The sequence below is a fragment of the Mytilus galloprovincialis genome, chromosome 3 (assembly GCF_965363235.1).
Source record: "Mytilus galloprovincialis chromosome 3, xbMytGall1.hap1.1, whole genome shotgun sequence".
Classification (NCBI taxonomy): Eukaryota; Metazoa; Mollusca; class Bivalvia; order Mytilida; family Mytilidae; genus Mytilus; species Mytilus galloprovincialis.
The window spans coordinates 74657790-74685540 of record NC_134840.1 but is presented as its reverse complement, the minus strand read 5'-3'; the positions used below and the strand labels follow the sequence as shown (position 1 = coordinate 74685540).

Genomic DNA, 27751 nt, shown 5'->3' with positions numbered 1-27751 from the left:
TTTGGACCAACTTAAAAACTGGGCCCATAATAAAAAATCTAAGTACATGTTTAGATTCAGCATATAAAAAAAACCCAAGAATTCATATTTTGTTGAAATCAAACAAAGTTTAATTTTGGACTGGGCCAATAATTATACTAAAGTTATAGTGCGAAAACCAAGAAAATGCTTATTTGGGCCCTTTTTGGCCCCTAATTCACAAACTGTTGGGACCAAAACTTCCAAAATCAATCCCAACCTTCCTTTTGTGGTCATAAACCTTGTGTTTAAATTTCACAAGATTTCTGTTGACTTATACTAAAGTTATAGTGCGAAAACCAAAAGTCTTCGGACGCTGAAGACGACAACGAGGACGCCAACGTAATACCAATATACGACACCTTCTAGGTTTAATTAGGACCAACTTTGATATATCCTTTTTTGTTTATAAGCTCATTTTCTAATATTTGAATTTTCAAACATTAAGGCCTTGAATAAAGAGACTTTATTTTGAAATGCACCAATTTGGTGAAGAAAAATTTGAACTGTTAATGATGTTTACCACTTGGGTGATACCTCTGCTGGTGGTCCATGTCCCAACATTATTATCAGCCCTAGTTACAAAGTTTATGTTTTTAAAATTTACTGTTATTTTGGAAATCATTCTACATTAAAGAATATACCACACTCATATAAAGCCCAGATTCTTTTGCCATACTTTTTTTCCGTCATCAAGCATCACTGAAGAGACATTCAATGTCGAAATCAGCCTGTGTGTGGAAAAATTGGTACTTTACTATTGTCCATTGTCCTGTGTGTAACACCATTTAGTATCTTCTGTAGCCAGGATATTTGCAGTTATGATTCACATTGTCTTGAACACACATCACACATTGGCATGGTGTTTGTAAAGTGAAAACTAAGACAAATAACAGCAGCAACTATTGACCATATATTAAACAAAATCTGACTCGACTTAAAACATAAAACAGATATTCCAGAAATGGCTTGACAAGGCTATTACACAGACTAGATAAAATGTATACAAAGTTTGCCTTTTGGAAGGTTTAAAATCAATCATTAAATTTTGCTAGTCCATAAAAACAACTCTTAGTACAGTGTGTAGCCTAGTCCCATGACACTAAAGCTAGAACTAATTATTCCAAAATTGCTCCATTGCACAGCAGTGGGTGAATTGACTGGTGATCAAATTATGTAATTACCAGAGGAAGAATTTGTGGGGAAATGTGTACTGGCCATTTATCAAAACCACTTGTGCATTGAGAGCTGCTCCTAAACAGGGATGGTTTGGTGCATAGTATGTATACAATTATTTCTACAACCAATAAATGTCCTTTGTATTAAAACAGCTTATTCCATCTGACCAAATATGAACATTTACCCTTGCCCTTTCATTGAATATACTGTAAATTCAGAAATTATTGTGAGGTTTTTTATTATTGCGAAAAATGCGACAGGGTTATAATCGCAATAATTCAAACTTGCATTTTGAAATTTTTTTTAATGAACTTGACAAGATTTTTCTCTTTTCCGCAAACATTAAAATCACATTTTAGTCTCAAATGACAAAATTGCAATAATACATGCACGTAATAATTTCTGAATTTACAGTATGGTCTCTTTGACACATTCCAATATTTCCATCCATTTTAAATTTTTCTCTACTTTACAGCTCCAATGAGATTGTCCATATGAACAGTGATGAGAGCAATAAACAGTATTGAGAATATCCAAGTATATTAGCTTAACACTCAACTGTACCCAGTTTTATAGTTGCAATTCTTACTTGCAGGCACTGTTATTAGAAACAAACAAGATTTTGATGATTTAATGTACAGATGATCAACAATGAACAATGATGACGATTTTACAACTGATAGTTGACACATAATTCTATATAAATTTTCTATTTACTTCATGTTGTTATCAAAAAACATTCAATTTACAACATTTAATGTCCACAACACATTTCCGAAATTGAATGTTATTTTACATAATTAAAAGATGATTTCATTTTCATTCAGAATATAACAATAAAAATATGTCTCTGATAGATAGAGTAAAGAGTTTATTTTCTGTAACTGTTGTAACTGCTGCTGCCACCACTACCACCCCAGCTGCCACTTCCCTGGTTGGTTCCTGAGCCGTATGATCCTTGGTTATATGATCCACTACCCCAACCAGATCCTTGTTGCTGCTGACCTGACCAGGATTGTTGTTGTTGTCCTTGTCCTCCCCATCCTCCACTTCCATAGCCTGTGTTTCCTTGCTGATAATTACCCCACTGCTGCTACAAAAGGAAATAAACTCATTAGATTTTAAGAACACATACACAAGTTCAAGAATTAAGCCCCTAATTAAAATTGATATTGTAATCTAATCAAGTTTGAATGTATTTTGTAATCAAATCAAGATGCATGTAATTTCTTAACAAAAAGAAAACTGTTTGAATTTCTCCGTAAATTGTGGAGAATGATTCTCAGCTACCATTAATTATTACCATGCAATTATTCTTGTTTCCATACATTATTTCAAAATTTTCATTATGATGAAAGTTTTTTTTTTCATATTTTATTTACTTGCCAAAAGTTAGGACAGAAGTTCAATCCTACTTCTTAAAAGAGTTTATTTCGTTTGATTCAAGGTCAAAATATTGTATATTTGCCCAAAATATCTCTTCTGGACAGTTTTTCTCAACTTGAAAGTATAATTACAAGCTTCTGTGTGAGCCAAGACTCTGTGTTGAAGACTGTAGTTTAACCTTTAATGGTTTAATTATACAAATTGTGACTTAGTTGGAGAGTTGTCTCATTGGCACTCACACCACATCTTTCTATATCTATTCACAAGAATCATGTCAGTATTGGTAATAGCATATTATTGTTTTTAAAGAATTCTACTACATTCTTATAAGATTAAATCATAAATATATTTATGTTTAAGCAAATGCCTTACCCCATATCCTTGCTGTTGATTACCCCAATTTCCTTGATTACCCCAGCTGCTTTGGTTTCCCCAATTTCCACTCCCTTGGTTACCCCATTGTCCACCCCCTTGGGATCCCCATCCACCGCTTCCCTGTCTACCACCACCTCCATAACTACTTCCACCACTCCTGGAGTCTCGGCCCTACAATATAAAATTTCATCTCAAGTTTCATCCAATGGCAAAAAGTTAGACCGACTCATAATCTAAAGTTGAGATTTACAACAATATGTAACTTAAATTTGTCTTCATAATATAACCATGACACAAGTTCTAGGCTTAATGTAGTCTGTATTCCTTATTTTGTTCATTTTCTTTTAAAACTTTTTTATAGCTATGAATTCTTTTTAAAATTTTTACATTTTTTACGTAAAGGATTTCAAAATCTGTAATGGTATATTTTAAAGCAATCAAAATGTTACATAGACATACTATATTCTGAAGATGGTTAAAGTCATAAGAAACCTCAGATTAAAAAAAAATAATGCATATGTTTTTTTTTATAACTCAATGGATAGTTTACATTATAAAACTTATGTACATATACTTTTTTTCTGAAAAAAATTCTTTAATTTATTCACATTTAGAAGTTTACTTTATTTTAATTGCTTCCTTCCTTCAAGGAAACAATCCCCCCCCCCCCCCCCCCCCCCGACATATTTTCTCAATTATGGTAAACAATCAACAAAAAGCATGGATATTGAGCACATGTTTAACACATACAATCAGATAATTGTTTGTTTTATTGACAGATTCATGCATATTGCAATCACCGGATTTTTACAAGACGGGTCAAGATAAGGTCACTTGCATATACAGAAAATATGTTGGCGAATTGCTTCCTGGAAACAAGCAATTAAAACAAATGAAACTTCTTCTGAATGTGGACAAATTAAGGAGTTTTCTTCAGAAAAAGGTATATGTACATAAGTTTTATAATGAAAACTATCCATTTAGGCCACACCAATTTAATTTCTTGTTGTACAGATTTTTGGACTCCAAAATTTGGGGCGAGCGAGCGATTTGAAAATTTTAATAAAAAATATTTAATTTGCAAATTTTTGAGGCGAAGCTTGAAAAGTAAAGGCGAGCGTTATAATTTTTTTTTGTAAACATAAAATAGTAGGTTTTGACAATATTAAAGCTTGATTTATCACTTGTACTTTGACATTTCTTTAATTTCTGAAGTATTTTTTCTCTGTTCACCAAGAAATAATTAAATCTGGTCTATGTATGTGTGACTGACAATGAGACAGTTCTCCATCCAAGTCATAATCAGTTTGGGGACAACCCCTTAATGTTATAAATATCCCTTTTACATGTTTTATGAGGGATCAATATAAGTTATAATATATTTGTTTGTACAAAAGGGCTCATATTTTCTCAAAGAACTATATATCTATCTGGTATTAAATGGTCAAACATGTCAAAGAATTTTGTAATATTCCTGGACTTTAACCAAGTTAACACATTTACTTTAACAGTTTAATATTATTCAAAATAAGTGGACCCCTCTTTTAGAAAAAGTTGTTTAAAATATGATGTAACTCTCCTCTTTTTGAGTACAAAATTCTCAGTTTTCAAAGATTTTGTATAGAAGAACTATACAAATCCTTGGTATTTCTATTTTCTTTTCTACATCAGTAAACTGACCCCTTGTCTGAGGGAGGGTTGTTCTCAACCTGATAATAACAAACACAGGTCAAAGTACGGCCTTTTACACAGGGCTTTGATACAGACCAAACAGCAGGCTATAAAGGACCCCAAAAATATTAGCGTACACAATTCAAACAGGAAAACCAACGATCTAATTTATATATCATGTATATCCAAACGGGAAAATACCAATGAACAACAGCAGTCAGCAACAAACAATAACTGCTGAAGGACAGGCCCCTCAATCAATCAGGACAGGTGCATAAACATGCAGCAGCTATGGATAGTTTTGTTTCGTCAGCATACAATATAATTGCAGTTGAAGGCAAATCCTTCAGAAGTTCTTTGTACTTTATTCTAACAACGAATATTTTTTGATAGGGAATATAAGTAAGGGGGAAAGTAACCAATTTTTTGTTCTTTACGGGTATCCGCTGTTATAAATTTATATCGGAGCACTCCCGCTTTGGATAAATAGGTTTTATGCTGAAACAAATATTCTCACAGATATTTACAAAGTGTGGTGGGGTGCTTTTATGTTTAAAATCGTTATATACAGGTTAGACTGTGATTTTAAAAACAAATGTTGATATCTTTTTATAATATTTACCAAAAAAAAAACGGTGCAGGAAATGGTCATGATTACATTTCCGGATGCGGGAAGCGGGAATATAAAAAAAATTCTGTTTTGAAAAAAATAGGTGCGGGAGAGTCCGTCGAACAAGGAATCAAATTGGTGTGGCCTTAGTTATAAAAAAAAGAAAGTTGGTACACATTGATATGGATGGCAAGGCTTCTAAAAACTAGAGGCTCCAAAGAGCCTATGTCGCTCACCTGTATTTACTGATGCTTTGGAAATCATGTAAAATAATGTTAAAATCATAACTAATAGTACAAAATCTCATTAGATACTGTAATAATATCCAAGATAAGAAAAAAAAAATGCAAAATTTCCATAATAATATTAACTCGGGGGCAGCAACCCAACAACTGGTTGTTGGATTTGTCTGAAAATTTCAGGGCAGATATATCTTAATCTGATGAACATTTTTGCCACCAGTCAGATTTGCTCTAAATGTTTCAGTTTCAGAGATACATGTATAAGCCAAAATCTACAATTTACCCCTATGTTCTATTTTTAGCCATGGCGGCCATCTTGGTTGGTTGGGCGGGTCACCGTTCCCATTTTTTACACTACATACCCCAATGATGATTGTTGCCAAGTTTAGTTTAACTTGCGCCAGTAGTTTCAGAGAAGATTTTTGTAAAAGTTATTGATGACGGACGCAGGATGCAAAGTGATAAGAAAAGCTCACTTGAGATGAGCTAAAAATGTGATTTTAACTTTCAAATTCTTGTTAACTAAGTAATATATTTTTCATACCTTCCAGCCTCCACTACTTCTGTCGTCTCTCCTCCTATCCCAACTTCTATTATCATCTCTACGATCTCTACCTCCACCGCCATACCTGTTGTCCCTTCCATAATCTGAAATGATAAATGTATTGATGTTCAAACTGGAAATCTTTCTTCACATTAATGTTAACAAGCTGAATTGACATTCAATAAGAACTGATTGTGAAACAACAAATAGGCTACACAAGTATATTTTCAAAGATCACAATCTTGAAACGAACATGGCTTAAAAAATTCATTCTATTAGTTTATCATGTTAAAAGTATTGTACTATAAAAACATTTTCTGTAAAAGTAGAGGGTTGAATGCTCACAGTAATGTTGAACCAGGCCACATTCTTTTAGAGCCTATAGTTGAGTGGTTTTTCTTGGTTCATGTGTGTCAATTTTTTTTCATAAACTGTTTTGTAATACAGTGTAGGTATTTCTCTTTGTTGAAGTCAGTAAATTTACATATAATTACTTCATTTTTACTCTAGTGAATAGTTGTCTCATTGGCAATCATACCATCAATATTATTATATATGCAGCTAATATTCACATCTGGTTGTCCAATTGAAAGCTTATCATCTACTGTAAAAGCAGAATTTTAGTGGAGGATTTACTTTTGTTTATTTTGTGGAAAGAATATCTCAACAAAAATTTAACCTTCATATAATATTACTTCAATTTACTGGAAACCACGAAATTAAATTCCCATGAAATCTTATCTAGAGACAAAACCACAAAATTTTAACCCTAGGACAATTTACGTTTCTTACTGTATAGCGGGTCATTTTCACGAGATGTAAAATTTTGCTTATTTTCACAGATAGAACAAAATCACCATAATAAATTCCGCCAATTTTTAAGTGCACATGCAAAGATATTGATAAAAGTTTTGAATCCACCAAAATATTTTGTATACCTTATTCAATGAAAATCGTGAAATTTTACACCCGTGAAAATAACCCGCTATATATGTTATCTATATATAAATCTTACCTCTTCCTCCTCCTCGTCCACCACCACCACCTCCCCAGCTATTGCCACCTCGTCGTCTATCATCCCTCCAATTATCTCGTCCTCCACTATGTCTCCTGTCACCTCTGCTGTCTCTGCGATCTGATGATAACATAATATTCATAAATTAATTAAGAATTATCATTTAAAACTACTAATATAAATCCCAATGAAACTGATTTGTGTATCGATAGGTGTGTTTTGAATTAATAGTATTGTAAATCTGTCAAATAAAACATTAATTATTGTTGTGCAAAGAATACCCCAATTCTTTTCACTCAGTAATAAAATAATTCCATACGCAGGAGGTACACTAAAAGTTCAGAGTACCATCAAACTGGAAGTAACTGTCCAACAGATCTGACCATTGATGACATGATAACAATCAACCATATTAAGTTCCAGACAAAATATATTCCTTTAAACAGCAGTTCATTTATTGACAGAAATGGTTATTGCAGTATATATCCATTTCTCTTGTCTGCAAAGTGTATGATAAAAATTATTGACTTCCTTCTTTCATTGTTGTTTTTGAAAAAAGATTCAGATTTATTTTTTGCAAACAGATACATTACAATTAAGTTCTGCAAATTAGGAACCTTGATTGAAAATGTATCATTTGACTCATGCTCATTCAACCAGTCAGATGAGACACTTAAAATCTTGTTATCAAAGACTGACCTTCAAATCTGCTTTTCTTGGATGGAGGAGGACATGCAGCCTTTCCTTCCTTTACATATTCCTCTACAAGTTTAGTTGCCTCTTCTTTGTCAAGTTCTATGAACTCTACAGTATCAAACAGAACACCTTCTTCTGGTAGTGTGAAATTAGCTGAAAATACCATTACATAACAATCAGTACATGGTAGAAGTGACAGAAACAAGCTGTTCCATTAAATATCCAGGTGAGGTTTAATGAAACAGCTTTTAACATACATAAAACACAGTTTCTACATCAATATTTAAATATCTTAAGTGTAATTTAAAATGTGTTGTGTCTTCACAGCCTACCTTTCATTTCAAGTACTGCTTTTTCAGGGACATCCTTGCCTTCATCCTTTTCTCGTGTCTCAACGCGCTTTTTGTATTCTTCATCACTGGGAACAATCACAACTGCTTTACGTTGAAAACCTTCAAAAGGCTGCATTTTACGTCTTCTTGCGGATGCATACACATTTGTCTAGTATGGCAACAAAGAATATATAGATAATTATTCTTGCTAAATACATGGCAGCCATAGATGGCATCATCAACATCATCCTCCAAATAAATTTATGGTATGACCCCTCCCCTACCTACCTTTGTTATCCTGGTGATCTGTCCAACCCCTATCCCCATTCAATAATACATCAAATATACATAATTATCAAGGCTTCATATTCGCCATCACCACAACATAATAATACAGCATTCTTCATCAATAATATCAGTACAGATTCAGTATCAACAAATATATATGGTAACTGGTCTACAGTACAAGTTGTAGAATGTGTCTATACATTACTTGGATCCTCCTGGATTCTATGCTGATTAAACTACTTCAAGGGAGGAGTCTCAAAAAAGAAAAGCACTTACCTCTGAAAAGAGGAATCCCAGGGGAGGATGATGTAAGGTCAGTCACAAATAAAATGTTATTTACTTACCATACCTACCTATCCTGTGTGTATTGACTTGCTGAAATTCTAGCTCTAGTGTTTTTAAAGCAAATATTTTGATCCTTTCATATATTTTGTATAAGTATCCTGTTATTTCAATACAATTGTATCTACAGAAATATAGCTCCTCGGATATATTTTGTTCTACTGACATATTGCTCCTTTCATATATTTGTATCAGGCTGTGACTATGTTCTTTCATACATTTTTGCCAACACTACTCATGAAAAACTGTGGCAATATAATTCCATGCAAACATTTTATAATACAATTTGTTTGGATGACTGTAAATTGGTCAATGTAACTTGAAACATGCGTGGTTCATTTTCAAGACAGATTTAAATCATCGTTTAAATGAACTGTCTGTTATATATATATAACTATTATACTCTCTTAATTCACCCAAGATCCTATTTCTTATGACGACTATCATGCATTAAATATGTATGCCCCTGTACTAATATCACGAATATGTAAGCATCCAATGTTTATCATAATCAACCCATCTCAAAAGAATTCAAATAAATCATGCTGAGTACATATTGCTGTTTGACCTACGTCTATATACCTCTTATACTAACCATATTAGATCTACAACTAGTTTGTATACCCAGTAACATATCAACCAATTTGTGCTGCCACTTTGACAAACACTTACCAACACACTCTATTACATCAAAAGCAACATATTTTCAGTATAACCTAGAGACTCTAAACAACATTAAGCTTGCATAAACATACTTCAGTTTACACTTTAGATTCAGTAACCCCATGGTACTAAAGGCCGGGATATCTCAAACAACAGAAATCCTATAATCTATGTAGAATTTTATTTCAATAACAAAAACTTGTCAAGTCTTTATATGTTGTCTCTTTCTCCATCAGTTGTATATTGATGCAATTCAATGCAATGTATATTGTTTCAAATTTAATGATAATTCCTTGTTCAAATGTATGTCTCCAATAAAAATAACATCAATCCATTTCACTAAAATTCCAGTCAGGTGTACTCCAAAAAATCTCCACATATCCTTTTTCGGTTAATATTCATAAATTGTGTGTCACAGCAAATCCCAATGTATACATTTACATCCATAATAAATATTCCCCCTTTATAGTCCATGTATTCTTTCTGGACTCACGGAAATGGTGCAGAAAGTTATAGTTACTCTTCCAACCAGTTGTAGCAAACACAGGGCAAATACAAAATACCGCAATTCACGAATTAAAGCGATAGTTTCAAGTTACAACAACCATTTTACAGTCATACCCTAAGTCTTACCAAGTGTTTTTTCCTAACATACCTGATCTAAAATGTAGTTCCTCTTTTTAGTAGCTCCTACTTCTAACAGCTTGTTCAGACATTTTGTAGATTTGTCGATCAATACATCCCAACGTCCAGCATAATTCTTCTTACGAGGGAGACCCATTACCTATAATGAAAATTGGTATCTTTTCACTTAACCTTATTACTTTATTTATGTCAACAATATTGGTAATTAACACCAATACACTGTATCATATTCATTAGCTCAAATCACAGTGTAACCTTGTGCTAAATTCAATAACCTCCAATGTTTACAAATTACTTTTGATGAAATTCTAAATTCATCCCAAGTTGCAAGAAAGTGCATCAACAAATACTTGACATTCACTATACAAAACTGTGTTACTGGTGGTCATACATTATATGCTAACCTCTAGGTCTTTCAGCTTTTTTCTGTCATCAGGTTACTTTCTCATTTTACATTTTTCAGTACAATGTTTCAATAGACAGTATTTTTTTAATAAATGAAGAATGTGTCACTCGATCAGTGTTTTGTGATAATAACCAGGGCCACAATTAAAAATATTTTGGTTTGCCCAAACCCTACCCAAAGGTTGAGACAGTGGGTAGGTAGGTAGGCATTTTCTTTTTTTTTTTTTGAAAAAGAGAAATTGAAATATCAGGTGTCTATTAGTCTTAATGCCTATCTGATAAAAAAAAAACTTCTTAAAATCAGGACAAAAAAGAATTTGAGTAGGCAGCTTTTTTCTGGGTAGGTAGCGTTTGGGCAAACATACCTATTCTTTTTTATGGCCCAGTGTATGAATTTTTAAACATTAGGTTGAGGCAAATCAAGTTAGAAAACAGTTATTTTGGGGCATGCAGAAGTAAAACTTAATGGCCCCTCCATAAGAGAGGGGATAAAATGTCTCAATTGATTCGGCAAAGGAATCTTCATTCATCATACTATTAGTTTATGAAATTTTCCTAAATTCGACTTACCCTCATTTTGTCAATGATATTATTGGTCCCAAGTACATTGTATCTTTTGTCAGCATTTTCTGCCACACATTTGTCAACCCAGTATGTCTTTCCTGCACCAGGCAATCCAACCATACAGATTATCTAAAAAAATCCAACAAATAAGTTTTCATAAATGAACGTTCTTAATGTGTCTGTCCCAAGTCAGGAGCATGAAATTCAGTGTTTGATGTTGGTTCATATCTGAAATATTTGTTTTATTTTTTTGTAAATTGTTTTGTTATATTTAAGGCCATAAGTTTTCTCAATTGAATTGTTTCATACTTTTCATGTCAGGGCATTTTATAGCGGACTATACAAAATAGGTTTTATTCATTGTTAAGGTCAAACAGTTGCCTTTAATTGATTACATCTATTTAATTTGAACTTTGGTGGATAGTGGTCTCGTTAGCAATTAAACCACATCTCGTTATTTCTTTAGACATATCATACTATTTCTTTTCTAAAATAAAATTCCTTTGATCAAAATCTTGACTATATCAAGCCTGCTCTAGCTTACGACTAATTTCATTATATTTACACTGCATTCATGTAAGATGAAGATATACCTCACATTCTTCTTTCTTTTCTGGTGGAGCAATTCCTTTAACTCTTTCTTCCAATGGTACTTTATCAATAAACACAAAGTCCTCTTTCAATTCAAACCAAGGTTCTTCCTAGAAATCAATGTAAAATAATAATAAAACATAGGATGGAAAGTCAGATACCTAGTCAATTATTGCTCATCCAGCTTGAATTAACAATAGTTTGAAGCAAATATTTATCCATTAGAGTTATGTCTGATTAAACTTTTTAAAATTAAGATTTTGTTTTGCTTACCAGTTTAAGAAATCATTTTTATAATTTATAAGCTTTAGCAGCCAACTTAGATATGGATATTCCCTTAAAAGAGAAGTGACACCACAGGAATTTGTTAAATTTGAGGACACTTATTGCAAATTCGATGAATGTTTTCCACATCTCTATCTGGTCAAGATTTTTAAACTTAAGTAAGTTCACATGTCCTTTTGAATGAATGCATTAGCTATGGTTCCCTGTGTAGTTTATTCACAGCAAGTCTGATAATCATCCATAAAAGGCTCGCAAAGTTTACCAGGACCAACAGATGATGCCAACCCCTAACAATTTTTTTTTGAAGAGCATTTCTAGCAAAGCAAAAAATTTAATGACACCATGTTGTGAATTCTTACCTGTGCACCAAAGTTGATCTCAAATGAAGTATTCTTGGTTAAAATATGTGGGAACATTGCATTTCCTTCCAACTTGGATTTTTCTACTTGAAAACAAATGCCAAGATCATCTCCATTCTTTGCATAAGACAAGTATGCTTCCTCTTCATCCATTTCATAATCCTGAAATATGGAAAATTAGGTCAATACATTTCTAAACAAGAGGCTGTCACAACGACAGCAAACCGGATTTATTAACATTTATTTGTGTCCTGGCAATATCACAAGAACCATTACTGATGAATGGTGAAAGTGAAAATCGTCAATATCAAATTTGACCTCCATTTTGTCATCAGTATCAACATATTAAAATTTGAAAAGCTTAGATTGAATGGTTCATGAGTAAATGCTACAACGTGAATGGAAATGCCATTTTACGATCTTTCAAGAACCATTACTCCTGAACGGTAAAAGTCAAAATCGTCATTATTGAACTTGACCTCTATTTTGTCATCAGTAATAACATATTAAAATTTCAAAAGCTTTAGTTGAATGGTTCATGAGAAAATGCACGGACACGACGGGAAACACCATTTTTCAATCTTTCAAGAACCACAACTCCTGAACGGTAAAAGTCAAAATCGTCATTATTGAACTTGACCTCCATTTTGTCATCAGTAACAGCATATTAAAATTTCGGAAGCTTTAGTAGAACAGTTCATGCATAAATGCACGGACATGACTGGAAACTCCATTTTTCAATCTTTCAAGAACCATAACTCCTGAACGGTTAAAGTCAAATTCGTCATTATTGAACTTGACCTCCATTCTGTCATTAGTAACAACATATTAAAATTTGGGAAGCTTTGGTAGAACAGTTCTTGCGTAAATGCACAGACACGACTGGAAACTCCATTTTTCAATCTTTCAAGAACCATAACTCCTGAACGTTAAAATTCAAAATCGCCATTATTGAACTTGACCTCGATTTTGTCATCAGTAACAACATATTAAAATTTCAAAAGCTTTAGTTGAATGGTTCATGAGAAAATGCACGGACACGACGGGAAACACCATTTTTCAATCTTTCAAGAACCACAACTCCTGAACGGTAAAAGTCAAAATCGTCATTATTGAACTTGACCTCCATTTTGTCATCAGTAACAGCATATCAAAATTTCGGAAGCTTTGGTAGAACCGTTCATGCATAAATGCACGGACACGACTGGAAACTCCATTTTTCAATCTTTCAAGAACCTTACATTGTAACTCCTAAACGGTAAAAGTCAAAATCGTCATTATTGAACTTGACCTCCATTTTGTCATCAGTAACAACATATTAAAATTTAGGAAGCTTTGGTAGAACAGTTTATGCGTAAATGCACGGACACGACTGGAAACTCCATTTTTCAATCTTTCAAGAACCATAACTCCTGAACGGTAAAAGTCAAAATCGCCATTATTGAACTTGACCTTCGTATAGTTGTCAGTAATAACATATTAAAATTTTAAAAGCTTTGGTTGAACGGTTCACGAGTTAATGCACGGACAACATTTGATTGCCGCCCGCCCGCCGTACATCCCCAAATCAATAACCAACATTTTTGTCAAAAAAATCTGGTTAACAAACTAAAAATTTATGATAAACAGTCGACTCTCTTCGTCTTTGCTTTAATATCATTAAATGATAACTTGTAGATAATTTTATTTATATGGATAATCTTCTATTTCTCATGGAAAACTCCATGAGAAGTAAACTTTACCCCTCAAATTAAACAGCACATCTAATACTTTTATACTTATAAAAAGAAAATAAACCCTTTTGAACAAGAATTGTTTCCACAGTACATGGATGTCCCACTTGCACTATCATTACCTATGTTCAGTGGACCAGAAAATTGGCATTAAAAGTAGAAAGATCATATCATAGGGAACAGGTGGACATCAACTTCATCAAAAATTACATACACCAAAATCCTGAAGAGGGACAGACAAAAGGGGGACATAAAAACAAAAATTTTAAATTAGCAGTTGAAACCTACAACATAAGCTGTAATGACATCTCCTGCTGTAAATTGTTGTCCATAATCAATAAATTTAGTGTCTGTTGAAGCTTTTCCAGTTCCACCAAATCCAAAAGATAAAGGTTCTTCTCCTGAAATAACAAATAATCATTTAGACTTTACAAATATTTATATGTAAAGAGATATGATAAATTTCTTTTTTTGGTGTCAACTTTGATGTTTATCTTGAAATTTTTTTAAAGAGAGAAAAAAACAGAAAACCACATTGTTAATTGCAGTTGAAATTATTTTTGGTATCTTGGTTGTCTCGCCTCCAAGTGCAGGTTTAGGATTAACAAGTCAAACTCTTTAAAACTGGGTTTTACTGCTTATCCACTAAGAATGCAGCACAATGATGTCATGATCAATGTTGTCTAGCTAATTCTTTCCTTGTGAGGTTCTACATTGTTGTCAAGTCTTATACAAAGCAGGCATGAGTATTAAAAGTTCTAAAATGCTAGTAATACCTTCTATTCTGCCTAGAAAGTACCCATAAATACGTTGATCAAAGTATCTGAGATTAAATAAATATAATCAAATTTTACCTAATTGCATAGATGTGGTTGAAGCGGACCATCCAACACGAAGTACATGTGTGATTATTTCTTCTGGAGGTAAATGGTCAACACTCAGATTTTCCAGCAACTAAAATTAAAATAAACACATTTTTTCATAAATTATTTTTGTAAAACACATACAGGTGAGGACAATGTCCTTGTATCAAAGTCAATCTGTTTTAAGTTCTTTATACCAACTGATTGAAAACAAGGTCTCAACCATCTCTTGGAAAACAGATTTTGAACAAAGCAAGCATTATCTCAATTTTGTTATCATGCATGACCAGTGTTCTTCATTTTATGCTATTAAAAGGGTGAATCAATTTGAGGAGCTAGCAGTCTCTGCCATTTGGACACAGTACATAACTCATTCATATTTCTGACCTTGAATACCCCTTCAAATTGTAATTACAACTGTAAGATGCTCTAATCTTCTATTGTTTAATCATTTATTCTAACCTCAAACCAACATGGATTCAAATATGTTCTACCTGCAACCAATTGAATTCAAACAAATGATCATTCTTTGACCACAACATACAAACAAAAAACTGTAAACATCAGTTATAAAACTTCCATTATTATTTAAATTCTAAGGTATACTTACTTTAACCTCATATGCTACTTGTCCTTTTGTTATTCCATAATTTGCACGTACTCCTGCCCACATCATGGCAAAGCCATCCTCTGTCATGGGTACAGCTGAAAGATTATTCTCTCCAAGCTTCAAGCTCAAATCAGAGTTAACTGCAAAAAAAAACGGCCATTAGAAAGTGTTGATAATGTTTTATCCATACAATAAATTAATGAATGGGGATATAATAAATTAATTGTTGTCCAAGAACATCTTGGGGAGATTAATTTAGAATTTTCTAGCCTATAAAAATAAATTTATAGAATGGCAGCTGAACACCATTCTTATATAAGATTGATGGACAAATGTTCAAAATTTCTACTTTGTAATGTACAATATACATTTTGCAATTCTTAAACATGTTAAATATTGTAAAATAGTCAGAGTGAACATTAACATTTGCCAAAAAAAAAAAAAAATGTATTTAAACGAAACTTTAAGTACTTACATCTGTCAAACAACACACTTTCAGATGTTTCCCAGGTTTCATCCTCCATAACAACTTTCTTTGGGGATCTACTGCGACTGCGCCTGTAATATATTACATAAATAAAATGCTGCTATTAGTTATAAATTTTGCTTAACAATAGACATGTTGTCTATAGGTAGGATATGCAAATTAATAGTGGTTTCAAGTTCAGTCTTGAACTGGTCAACCTGAAGAAGTTATAATTGTTATATGCCGACTCTTTCTTAACATGTGACACTTAAAAGTTACAGCAAATGATGTGATTTTCTGCAGATCAACGCCTTTTGTGCCAGCATGTAAAGAATCCAACCTGAGAGTGTTGGTCTAGTAAGATTTATTCATACCTCACTTTGTATGTTATAATTGCAGGTATGATTTTGATGATGAAAATAAAACCAACAATGGCTGTCAGTGTGTATTACAATTGTAAAGATATATATAATGATGATTGGTGCTGAACGTCAAGGGGAGATTTTTTTTTGCAATTCAACGTGATGTTCAACTAAAATATCAGCACTGTACAAAATATACCTTCTTTCTCGTGAATGAGATCTCCTTCTTTCCCTTGATCTACTCCTGTGACGGTCATGGGACCTTGATCTTTTCCTTCTGTGTTTTGAATCATCTGAAATGTACATTAAAATTCAATTTCACAAGTTCTTATTTGGTGATGTGGACACATTTAACAAAACCATTGGTCATTATCAAACAAAAGAATTGACAAGTTATATATGCTACTATTTCAGCATGTTTTGAATTTTATCACTAGACCAGAGCATCAAAATAATCAAACCAAATAACAATTTTCCTTACATTTGAAAATGTCATTTAATATTTTTATCTTCAATTTACAGGATAAGTGAAAACCTACAAATTAAACTTGACCATGATTTTTTATAAGGATTGGTTGAACAGTTCTCATATCATTGCAAAGAAACAGTTCAGAGCTGCCATCTGGCTGCAACACTATCCAATAATAAATGACCAGATATTTTTGGTCAGAGAACCCATCTTAAAACTGTATTTTGTCACTAACTTACCATCATCACATGTAGCTTCATCTACTGTTTGTAATTCTTGTCCAGCAACCTCTTCTTCTATATTAGTAGACTCCCCATTTGCTTTCTCCTCTCCATTTTGTTTATCTACTTCAATGGATTCTGGCTCTTCTGTTTTTTCTTCTGATTTCTCTTCAGCTGCAGTTTCTGCTTTGGGTTCCTCCTCTTTTTGGGGGGATTCTTTTGGTTCTTCCTTTTTAGGTGATTCTTTGACTTCCTCCTTTTTAGGTTCTTCTACTGATTCTTCCATTGGAGTTTCTTCAGCAGGCTGAATAGAAAATATAGAATAAGTAGTTAAAATTAAATGTCATGACCTAGATAATCGCCAACCTCTTTCTAGACCACTCAGTGAGGTTATGTAAGGAGTACATGTCCAATGCTCAGTATAGAATATAAACTTTTTTTTTAAATTATATCTTTATTGCATACATATGAACTTTTCTACACTGTTACATGGGCTACTCTCCACCCATCAAACGTCAATTTAGCTTTCAATATCTACTTCTAGTAATGAGTGGAATAAAATGATTCGCAAGTTTCTGACAGACTTAGCTTTGATGAAAAGAAAGGATAATCATTTTATTTCAAAACTTTAATTCAAGCATGTCATTTTCTTTTGACTGAAATGCAATTTGCTATCATTATATTTCCAATTTACCTTGTTTGACTGTAGACAAACATATTAACAAGTCTTTACACGTTTGTTATTTTAACTCGTAGACATAACATACAAAAATTGGTCATACCTTTTCTTCTGAAACTTCAGGTGCTTCCTGAGAACTTTCATCTACACTTTGGGTACTAGTATCTTGATCTTGGGAGGATTCATCTAACATGGAATCATCGCCAACTGAAAAACCTATTAGTAAATAACATTAAAGTTCTTGAAACAAAAAACATCCCTCGTTACACTTCATTGAAACATTCATGTTATTCTTGTTCTCAATTTGTGATTTACATACACTTTATATGTCCCTTTGACCAAGATTTTCATTTGAACCCAGTAGACTTTATATATAATAAGCTCATGTCTTCTTGCATTGGTCACTGAATTTTTGAGTTTATATTCTGTATACATGTAAATTAGCAGGTGTGTGTTTACCAATCTTAAGTCAAATTTCCTTACTTTCATCTCAAGACAAGTTATATAATCCATAACCAAACATTTTTTTCAATGTAAGCGACAAAATGCATGGCCGAAACGTCTTTATAAGCCATGGCCAATTCGGCTGTAGCCGAAACGAAGGAATGGCCGTAACTGTTATGGCCGAAACGTCTCACATAGACCGAAAAATATTGCTTTCATAACATTTTGTTTACAATTCCAAATCATTCAGCATTTACTTCAATTGTCAACTTTAATCTTATTATACATTTTTCCTACCTGATTCGCCTTTTTCTTCTTTTAATGCTTTGGTGAGTCGTCTGGCAAGAACTGCTTTTGTTCCTTTTGTGTCGAGGCTTCTTGCTTTCAATTCATCTCTCAATTCTGCAACTTTTAACTTATTTGGATCAATGTCACTCATGTTTCCTGATGTAATGTATGAAAATGAAATAAATGCAAATTGTTTGGTATATAATGTGACGATGTAAAGCAGCTAAATTTTCACTTGTTCTGCAAAGCATTTAACTCTGCCACCCTAAATTACAAATGGCAGCCAAAGGACGCACATGGATGGTTTATTGATATTCTAGATTTACCTTATCAAATTTACGAAACGAAACTAATCACACTTAGATTTACCGCGATGAAGATTTTTTTTTATAAAAGTTGTAATCTAGAAAAAAAAATCAGCACTGTTTAGCGATGATATATATATATTGGGTCGCTATACTCAGACTCACTATATGCATTATCTTATACGCAGATCATCCAATACATTTGCAATGAGTCTTTTATCAATACTTATAGGAATATTTAAGATGTATACAAATATTGTATAGAATTTTTAGAAATTATTTTGATAATAGCGGATATACTATATGACCAAAGGGCGAAAAGCTTGTCAATTACTACATTCTTCCCGGCGGCCTGACTTAAATAATTAATCTTTTAATAGTCATCTATAGCTAAAATCTTCCCATATAATTATTTTTTTGTTAAAAATGTAATGTCTCTACTAATCCGACAATGGACTTCATATCTACGTTTCAAAGTGCCGGACAGTTTTTATCAGATTATCCTAACAATTGACACTAATGGCTAAATCATACTATTATTATTATTTATATACTTTGAAATAATTCATATCTACTTTTTTTAAGATACTCTAACCGTAAAATACAGAACTCAATAATGTAACATCTTGTTTTAACTTTTTATTCTTGTTAGAACGTTAATTCTAAAAATGGTTAAACTTTAAAAAGGCATGAATTAAAATCAAAATATGATATCTTTTTTTTTTGTTCAACCATTATTGAAAGTGAAAAAGTGTTCAACAGCCAGTTTGGTTTAATTTTGTCAAAACAAGTCAAGAAATAATTACCGATGATTTTTTAACTTGCAAGTTAATATTTCGATCTCATTCAATCCGTATTTATGTGACCTTTGATTAAACTGCTTAGCTAGAGATGGTTTACTCATGACTTTGGCGTGTTTCACAAAAATTATAGAAAAAAACACGAAAAACGATCTGTACATTTTCAGCATTAATAACTAAAATCATTTTCTTTTCAGTCTTGCATTACTTTGGAATTTTATGTTTATTTACATTTATGTATTGTATAGTTTAAGTCCAACAATGGTTACATACAAAAAATGGACACAAATCGTCTTCCAATGATACAAGCATGAAGGGCGATGACTTCTAAACGAAAAAAAAATATCAGCTGTGTTGACCTACATGAAGATGTTATCTTGGTGATAGTTTCTCTTTCCTTTCTATGTTTTTTGCCTCAACACGTCAAAAAAGGTTTAAAATCACCCACTCTCCTATAAGAGGTCAACTGAAAATTTCGACAATTTTTACTTATTCTTTTTTTTTTTTCTTTTTTTCAAATATTCCCAAAAAAGAAAGGGGATAAAAAGGGTTTGTGAGTCTGACAATATGGATGTAAAAAGTAAAATCACAGAAATACTGAACTCGCGGCCGAAGGAAATTCAAAACGGAAAGTCCCTAATCAAATGGAAAAATCAAATGATAAAACACATGAAACGAAAGGATAGTATCTATAGATCTCTACACCCTGAAAATTTCTGTCCGTATAAAAATAAGATGTGGTATGATAGCCAGTGTGACAACTCTCCACAAGAGATCAACTGGCACAGAAATTAACACTTAAGTTATGGGTCAACATACGGCCTTCAACAATGTACAAATCTCATATAACTATAGTCAGCTTTAAAATGCCCTGAAATGACAACATGGACAAATGTTGAACACTTCAAACGAGAAAACTAACGGTTTACTTTATGTACGAAAAACGTATATGTTACACAGCAACCAGGCGCGTAGCTACGTTAACGTCAAAACGCCCGGGCGTACACTTGAATTTTGATAAAAAAAAAAAAAAAGAAAAGAAAAAAATATAATCTAAAGAAAAGAAAAAGAACTTTACATTTTTTACACAACAATTTCTTTGTCAAAAATTCATCTAATTAATGAAACTTAAGCAGAATCCAAGAATTTTGTACAAATTTTGTCTGAAGCAAAGTTTTGAAAGTAAATTTGTTTATTCCTTTTTCAGTATTAAACTGAGACTGTATGGCTTTTTTTAAATTATAAATGCATAAAACTTCACAGACTGTCATGAAACTTGGACCAAAACTAATATTCCAGATCAAGAAAAGTCTCTAAAGAAAATGTTTGATTTTTTAAAATCCTGTAATGGACTGATAAATGGATTCACTTTTCCGAGGAATATACCATTTAGATTCTAAAGTATGGTGCTACTGATGCGTTTTAATGACAGGAATGGTATCAATTCTCGATAACTCTTTCGATTCCGGGGGCCTCGCTCCCTAGCTCTAACCCACTACAGCACTTGTTTGACATGGACCCGTTTTTGGGATCCTTGGATTCCTCGCCAAGGTTCGGGCGTACACTTCAAAATGACCTATAGCTACGCCACTGGCAACCTGCAACAAGTAAGTAAGTAAGTAGTAAGTAAATTTTATTTAGAGTCGGCATATATATACATAATAACAAGCAAAACATGAGCTTTTTAACAAAACATGAGCTCTTTAACCGATATCACATAAAAAAATCATGCAGCATCATGCAATACTACCAAATACAAATGAAATAAAAATGAACCATGCAAAATAATGAAAGCAAAACTATTTGATTTGTGAGCCTCCAGAGTCAAAGTTCATGTGGCAAGCGCCTCTATGTGCATTGAAACGGGGGAATCAGCAAATCACTTGAAGATCATAAAATATAACAGACTAAAAGCATAAAAACAATAAATAAATAAATATAAGCACTAGCATTTAATGGTAGGTATATTCAATAAATGCATAAAAAGCAGAGCAAAAGGCCATTATAAAAAGAAAGGAAGAAATTTCAGCTTTGAGACAGCACTGGGTGGAAACGACATGAACTGCAGTAGCATTTTTGACCCCCACACCAGGAATTTATATAATTCCTAAACTGGTCAAAAGAAGTCACGAGTCTAGCCTCATCAGGAAGTGAGTTCCATACTTGTGCTGCCTCAAATCTAAAGGATCTTTTACCATAACTTGAGGTTATAGGTCTAGGTACCTCAGCAGTGTTTACATACCTGAAATTATAAGAATTGTTTTTTTATAACAACTAAATCTTGAATAAATAAAGGACATTTTTTATTAATTATTTTAAAGGTCTCCAAGGCAATTGAGCGCATTCTACGAGTTTTTAATGATGGAAGGTTTGAAATCTGCACGAGTGTTTCGTATGAGCTCTGATGGTCTTCATAAATAAATCGAAGCGCTCATTCTTGTATTTTTTTTCTATTTTTCTGGTATTTTGTTCCCCACAGAAATGCCAAGTCAAAGGGCAGTAACTAAAGTTTGACATAATAAAAGAGTAATAAATTGTAAGTTTACTTAGTTTGTTTAGATGTTTTCCAATTCTTTTCAAAACATTTAATTGCCTTGCAGCCTTTTTACAAATATTTGAAATATGTAAATTGAAGTTTAATTTAAAATCAATCGTAACTCCAAGTAGTTTAACCTCATCCTCACATGATATAGAAATACCATTCAAATCAAACACAATCTTTTTATCATGTGTTTTTTTGCCAAGAGAGATAGCTTGAAATTTCTCTGGGTTGGCCTGCATTTTATTGGAAGAAAACCACTGTATTAAATAATTGCTGTCTTCCTCAAGAGCAGAAATTACATCTTGTAACGAATTTCCAGACTTTGACAAAGTATTGTCATCAGCATAATTATATAAAGAACAATTTTTTACAAAAAAGAACAAATCATCAATAAAAATATTAAATAGGATGGGTCCAAGGATGGAACCTTGTGGTACCCCTTTAAATATGTCAAGCATACCACTTAAATTTTGGTTTACTTTCACACACTGTTTTCTTTTTGTTAAATAACTATATAACATATCAAGTGAGGATTTGGAGAGACCATAAGCTTTTAGTTTCAGTAGCAGTAAGTCATGAGGGAGACCGTCAAATGCTTTTGACAAGTCCATAAGGATAGCTGCTGAAGGTATTTATTTTGATCTAAGGCTAATTTCCAATCTTCAATCACTCTTAATAAAGTTGACTGACATCCAAAACCAGATCTAAAAGCTGCCAAAAAAGGACTGAAGATTTTATCAAAGTACTGTACTAATTGTACTTCTATGGCATTTTCAAAAATTTTTGAAATAGCCGGTAATACACTTACCGGTCTATAATTTCCCTTTTCTAATACACTATTCTTTTAGTGAATAGGTGCAACTTGAGCTTCCTTAAGACGGTCAGGGAAGGTCGATGATGATAAAGATAAATTAACAATATCTGTAAGGGGTTTTACAATAGCAGGTTTAGCAAAATGCAGTAATTTAGGTGAGATACCATCTATACCAGTGGCTTTTTTAACATTAATTTTAACCTTTGAGTTACAGGCTCCTGAGTTCTAGTTTCATCTATCTCATGTTCCAACGGCGTGTTTCAAGATAATAGACATCTCTAAACCATATCGGCAAAGTTGGTTGGCAACATTGATCTTGATTGACATGTTTAAAATTAGATGTCAGAATGCGGATGCTGTAAACTTCTAATTGTTCTAGTAGTTTCAGAGGAGAACACGAACCCTACAATAACCAGGGAAAGTATCAGGTGCTGCGAAAGGATAAGCAGATCATGCTCCACTGATGGCACAGTAGTCTAACAGGACGAACCCTACTAATAACCAGGGATAGTAGCAGGTGCTGCGAAAGGATAAGCAGATCATGCTCCACTAATGGCACAGTAGTCTAACAGGACGAACCCTACTAATAACCAGGGATAGTATCAGGTGCTGCGAAAGGATAAGCAGATCATGCTCCACTAATGGCACAGTAGTCTAACAGGACGAACCCTACTAATAACCAGGGATAGTAGCAGGTGCTGCGAAAGGATAAGCAGATCATGCTCCACGAATGGCACAGTTGTCTAACAGGACGAACCCTACTAATAACCAGGGATAGTATCAGGTGCTGCGGAAGGATAAGCTGATCAGGCTCCACTAATGGCACAGTAGTCTAACAGGACGAACCCTACTAATAACCAGGGATAGTATCAGGTGCTGCGAAAGGATAAGCAGATCATGCTCCACTAATGGCACAGTAGTCTAACAGGACGAACCCTACTAATAACCAGGGATAGTATCAGGTGCTGCGAAAGGATAAGCAGATCATGCTCCACTAATGGCACAGTAGTCTAACAGGACGAACCCTACTAATAACCAGGGATAATATCAGGTGCTGCGGAAGGATAAGCAGATTATGCTCCACTAATGGCACAGTAGTCTAACAGGACGAACCCTACAAATAACTAGGGATAGTATAGGTGCTGCGGAAGGATAAGCAGATCATGCTCCACTAATGGCACAGTAGTCTTACAGGACGAACCCTACTAATAACCAGGGATACAATCAGGTGCTGCGGAAGTATAAGCAGATCATGCTCCACTAATGACACAAAAGTCTAACAGGACGAACCCTACTAATAACCAGGGATAATATCAGGTGCTGCGGAAGGATAAGCTGATCATGCTCCACTAATGACACAGTAGTCTTACAGGACGAACCCTACTAATAACCAGGGATACAATCAGGTGCTGCGGAAGTATAAGCAGATCATGCTCCACTAATGACACAGTTGTCTAACAGGACGAACCCTACTAATAACCAGGGATAGTATCAGGTGCTGCGAAAGGATAAGCAGATCATGCTCCACTAATGGCACAGTAGTCTAACAGGACGAACCCTACTAATAACCAGGGATAATATCAGGTGCTGCGGAAGGATAAGCAGATTATGCTCCACTAATGGCACAGTAGTCTAACAGGACGAACCCTACAAATAACTAGGGATAGTATAGGTGCTGCGGAAGGATAAGCAGATCATGCTCCACTAATGGCACAGTAGTCTTACAGGACGAACCCTACTAATAACCAGGGATACAATCAGGTGCTGCGGAAGTATAAGCAGATCATGCTCCACTAATGACACAAAAGTCTAACAGGACGAACCCTACTAATAACCAGGGATAATATCAGGTGCTGCGGAAGGATAAGCTGATCATGCTCCACTAATGACACAGTAGTCTAACAGGACGAACCCTACTAATAACCAGGGATAATATCAGGTGCTGCGAAAGGATAAGCAGATTATGCTCCACTAATGGCACAGTAGTCTAACAGGACGAACCCTACAAATAACTAGGGATAGTATAGGTGCTGCGGAAGGATAAGCGGATCATGCTCCACTAATGGCACAGTAGTCTTACAGGACGAACCCTACTAATAACCAGGGATACAATCAGGTGCTGCGGAAGTATAAGCAGATCATGCTCCACTAATGACACAAAAGTCTAACAGGACGAACCCTACTAATAACCAGGGATAATATCAGGTGCTGCGGAAGGATAAGCAGATCATGCTCCACTAATGACACAGTAGTCTAACAGGACGAACCCTACAAATAACTAGGGATAGTATAGGTGCTGCGGAAGGATAAGCGGATCATGCTCCACTAATGGCACAGTAGTCTAAGAGGACGAACCCTACTAATAACCAGGGATAGTATCAGGTGCTGCGGAAGGATAAGCAGATCATGCTCCACTAATGGCACAGTAGTCTAACAGGACGAACCCTACTAATAACCAGGAATAATATCAGATGCTGCGGAAGGATAAGCAGATCATGCTCCACTAATGACACAGTAGTCTAACAGGACGAACCCTACTAATAACCAGGGATAGTATCAGATGCTGCGGAAGGATAAGCAGATCATGCTCCACTAATGACACAGTTGTCTAACAGGACGAACCCTACTAATAACCAGGGATAATATCAGGTGCTGCGAAAGGATAAGCAGATCATGCTCCACTAATGACACAGTAGTCTAACAGGACGAACCCTACTAATAACCAGGGATAATATCAGGTGCTGCGAAAGGATAAGCTGATCATGCTCCACTAATGGCACAGTAGTCTAACAGGACGAAACCTACTAATAACGATGGGATAATATCAGGTGCTGCGAAAGGATAAGCAGATCATGCTCCACTAATGGCACAGTAGTCTAACAGGACGAACCCTACTAATAACCAGGGATAATATCAGGTGCTGCGAAAGGATAAGCTGATCATGCTCCACTAATGGCACAGTAGTCTAACAGGACGAACCCTACTAATAACGATGGGATAATATCAGGTGCTGCAAAAGGATAAGCAGATCATGCTCCACTAATGGCACAGTAGTCTAACAGGACGAACCCTACTAATAACCAGGGATAACATCAGGTGCTGCGAAAGGATAAGCTGATCATGCTCCACTAATGGCACAGTAGTCTAACAGGACGAACCCTACTAATAACCAGGGATAATATCAGGTGCTGCAAAAGGATAAGCAGATCAGGCTCCACTAATGGCACAGTAGTCTAACAGGGCGAACCCTACTAATAACCAGGGATAATATCAGGTGCTGCGGAAGGATAAGCTGATAATTCTCCACTATTGGCACAGTAGTCTATAAGCAGCCTGAACCTACCAATAACCAGGGATAATATCAGGTGCTACACAAGGATATAAGCAGATCTTGGTCCACTATTAGTACAGTAGTCTAGGCATCATGATTCTTAGTCTAATATATATATAATGCATATATTGTATTATATGTCTCTGATGGAAGAAAGAGCAAGAAGTCTATTAATCCTAGGTACAGTATTCCAGATCGCTGTCCCTGTTTTAGGACTGTTTGAAGTGTTGAAGGCTGTACTTCGATCTACTAGTATAATGGTTTACTTTTTACAAATTGTGAATTGGATGGAGAGCTGTCTCATTGGCACTCATACAACATCTGCATATATCTATATATCTGTATATTTTTAGAACAATTAATGGTTTTCAAGTCAGAGGTTAAGCTAGCTTTAAAACCAGGTTAAATCCAACATTTTCTACATAAGTAAAGGCCTGTACCAAGTCAGGAATATGACAGTTGTTTTCCATTCATTTGATGTTAATTTTTAGATTGGTTTCTGAATAACAGTTTTGGTTTTTATTGCTGATTTTCAAATGATGGGAGAGATTTTAATGTCCATTGTCAAGATCAGAGTAATTTATGAGACAAAACATATAGAAGAGGGGTTATAGAAATATAGAGTTGCAATTCGTTGTTTATAGGTAATTTTATGTGCATAACAAGTGGCAGACAGCCTTGTGATTTTGAGGTAAATAGGTTATGATCACTGATGCATAAACAGACAACTATACATTGCATGAAGCTCTTTAGAGTCTGGGGTTTCTGGATAACACGCTCCCAACTACGGCTTTTTTTCTAGGAATCAAAGAATATTGGCCATGTGTATCTTGATCTGATGAATAAGCTAGGGTTATGGAAAATCTGTGTAAGCCCACTTCATTGCAAATGGTGTGAGTGGCTTCTGTATATCATGGTTCTCGAGCAAGTGTTTCAACACATGACAGCTGCATTTAGATTGTAATTTCTTGCCCAAGCCTAAAGTTTATAGTTAAATTGTTTTATATTGATGCCTATGAAATACTCACCAATGTGCATTTCTCAGATTTGCAGTGATCAAATGAAGTTAAATTGCAAATACAAAGTTTTTTAACCAATCAACTATCCTGAAAATGCATGAAATATTTGCCACTGGACATGAACAAGCTATGATCAATAAAACCAATGTGATGTTAAAGCTTTCATTGTAATGGCTCATAAGTTCATAACAAAGGTTTGTCATTTGAATTGCAAGTTTCAGTTTGTGGGAAATGTTTTAGAGATCAGTTTTGTTTGAAAATCTTATGTTAAGGTATTTTTGAAGATCAATATTACAGTTCAAGCGGCAACATCTTCTCTATGATGTCAGTTGACAATTTACACAATGTTGGCTTATTTGTAGATTATTTATTTTGCTGAACAGTTTTGCTATTTACTGTTGCTCTCTATCTATTATAGTTTCTGCAAAAAATAAAAAAATGTCCAAAATTGTCATGCAGGGGCAGTAACTCATTTGAAGAGTTAGTTGATTATTATTTTGCTGTATCAAATATATATTTTACTTTCTGTAACTATTTTGATTTCTACATAAATGGGGCAAATTATATTTCAAGGATGATAACTTCTTAAAGATTG

General features: G+C 34.0%; 1 protein-coding gene across 3 annotated transcripts; it reads right to left on the bottom strand.

The window, feature by feature from the left end:
• Positions 1 to 1814: 1814 nt before the first annotated feature.
• Positions 1815 to 18641, bottom strand: LOC143068922 (uncharacterized). 3 transcript variants are annotated; one of them, XM_076243303.1, is made up of 18 exons: positions 18355 to 18641; positions 17717 to 17829; positions 16953 to 17238; positions 16444 to 16537; positions 15892 to 15974; positions 15417 to 15556; positions 14798 to 14897; positions 14232 to 14344; positions 12211 to 12372; positions 11569 to 11676; positions 10982 to 11104; positions 10017 to 10145; positions 8069 to 8237; positions 7740 to 7889; positions 7041 to 7160; positions 6026 to 6129; positions 2956 to 3129; positions 1815 to 2290 (listed from the first exon to the last, which is right to left on the bottom strand). In XM_076243303.1, the coding sequence occupies exons 1-18, from the start codon at positions 18494 to 18496 to the stop codon at positions 2069 to 2071; spliced, it is 2532 nt and encodes an 843-aa protein (XP_076099418.1). In that variant the 5' UTR covers positions 18497 to 18641; the 3' UTR covers positions 1815 to 2068. The 3 variants fall into 3 exon arrangements, with proteins under 3 accessions (XP_076099418.1, XP_076099419.1, XP_076099420.1); XM_076243304.1 differs by having other exon boundaries at positions 1815 to 2287; XM_076243305.1 differs by having other exon boundaries at positions 17717 to 17820.
• Positions 18642 to 27751: the final 9110 nt, after the last annotated feature.

Bases quoted from the DNA above. Each gene is read 5' to 3' on its own strand.
- LOC143068922 (XM_076243303.1), bottom strand. From the start codon at position 18,496: ATGAGTGACATTGATCCAAATAAGTTAAAAGTTGCAGAATTGAGAGAT. The intron at 17,239-17,716 runs GTATGACCAATT...TTTTCTATTCAG, and splicing joins CTGAAGTTTCAGAAGAAAAG to CCTGCTGAAGAAACTCCAAT. The intron at 15,557-15,891 runs GTAAGTACTTAA...TTTTTTTTGCAG, and splicing joins AAGTGTGTTGTTTGACAGAT to TTAACTCTGATTTGAGCTTG.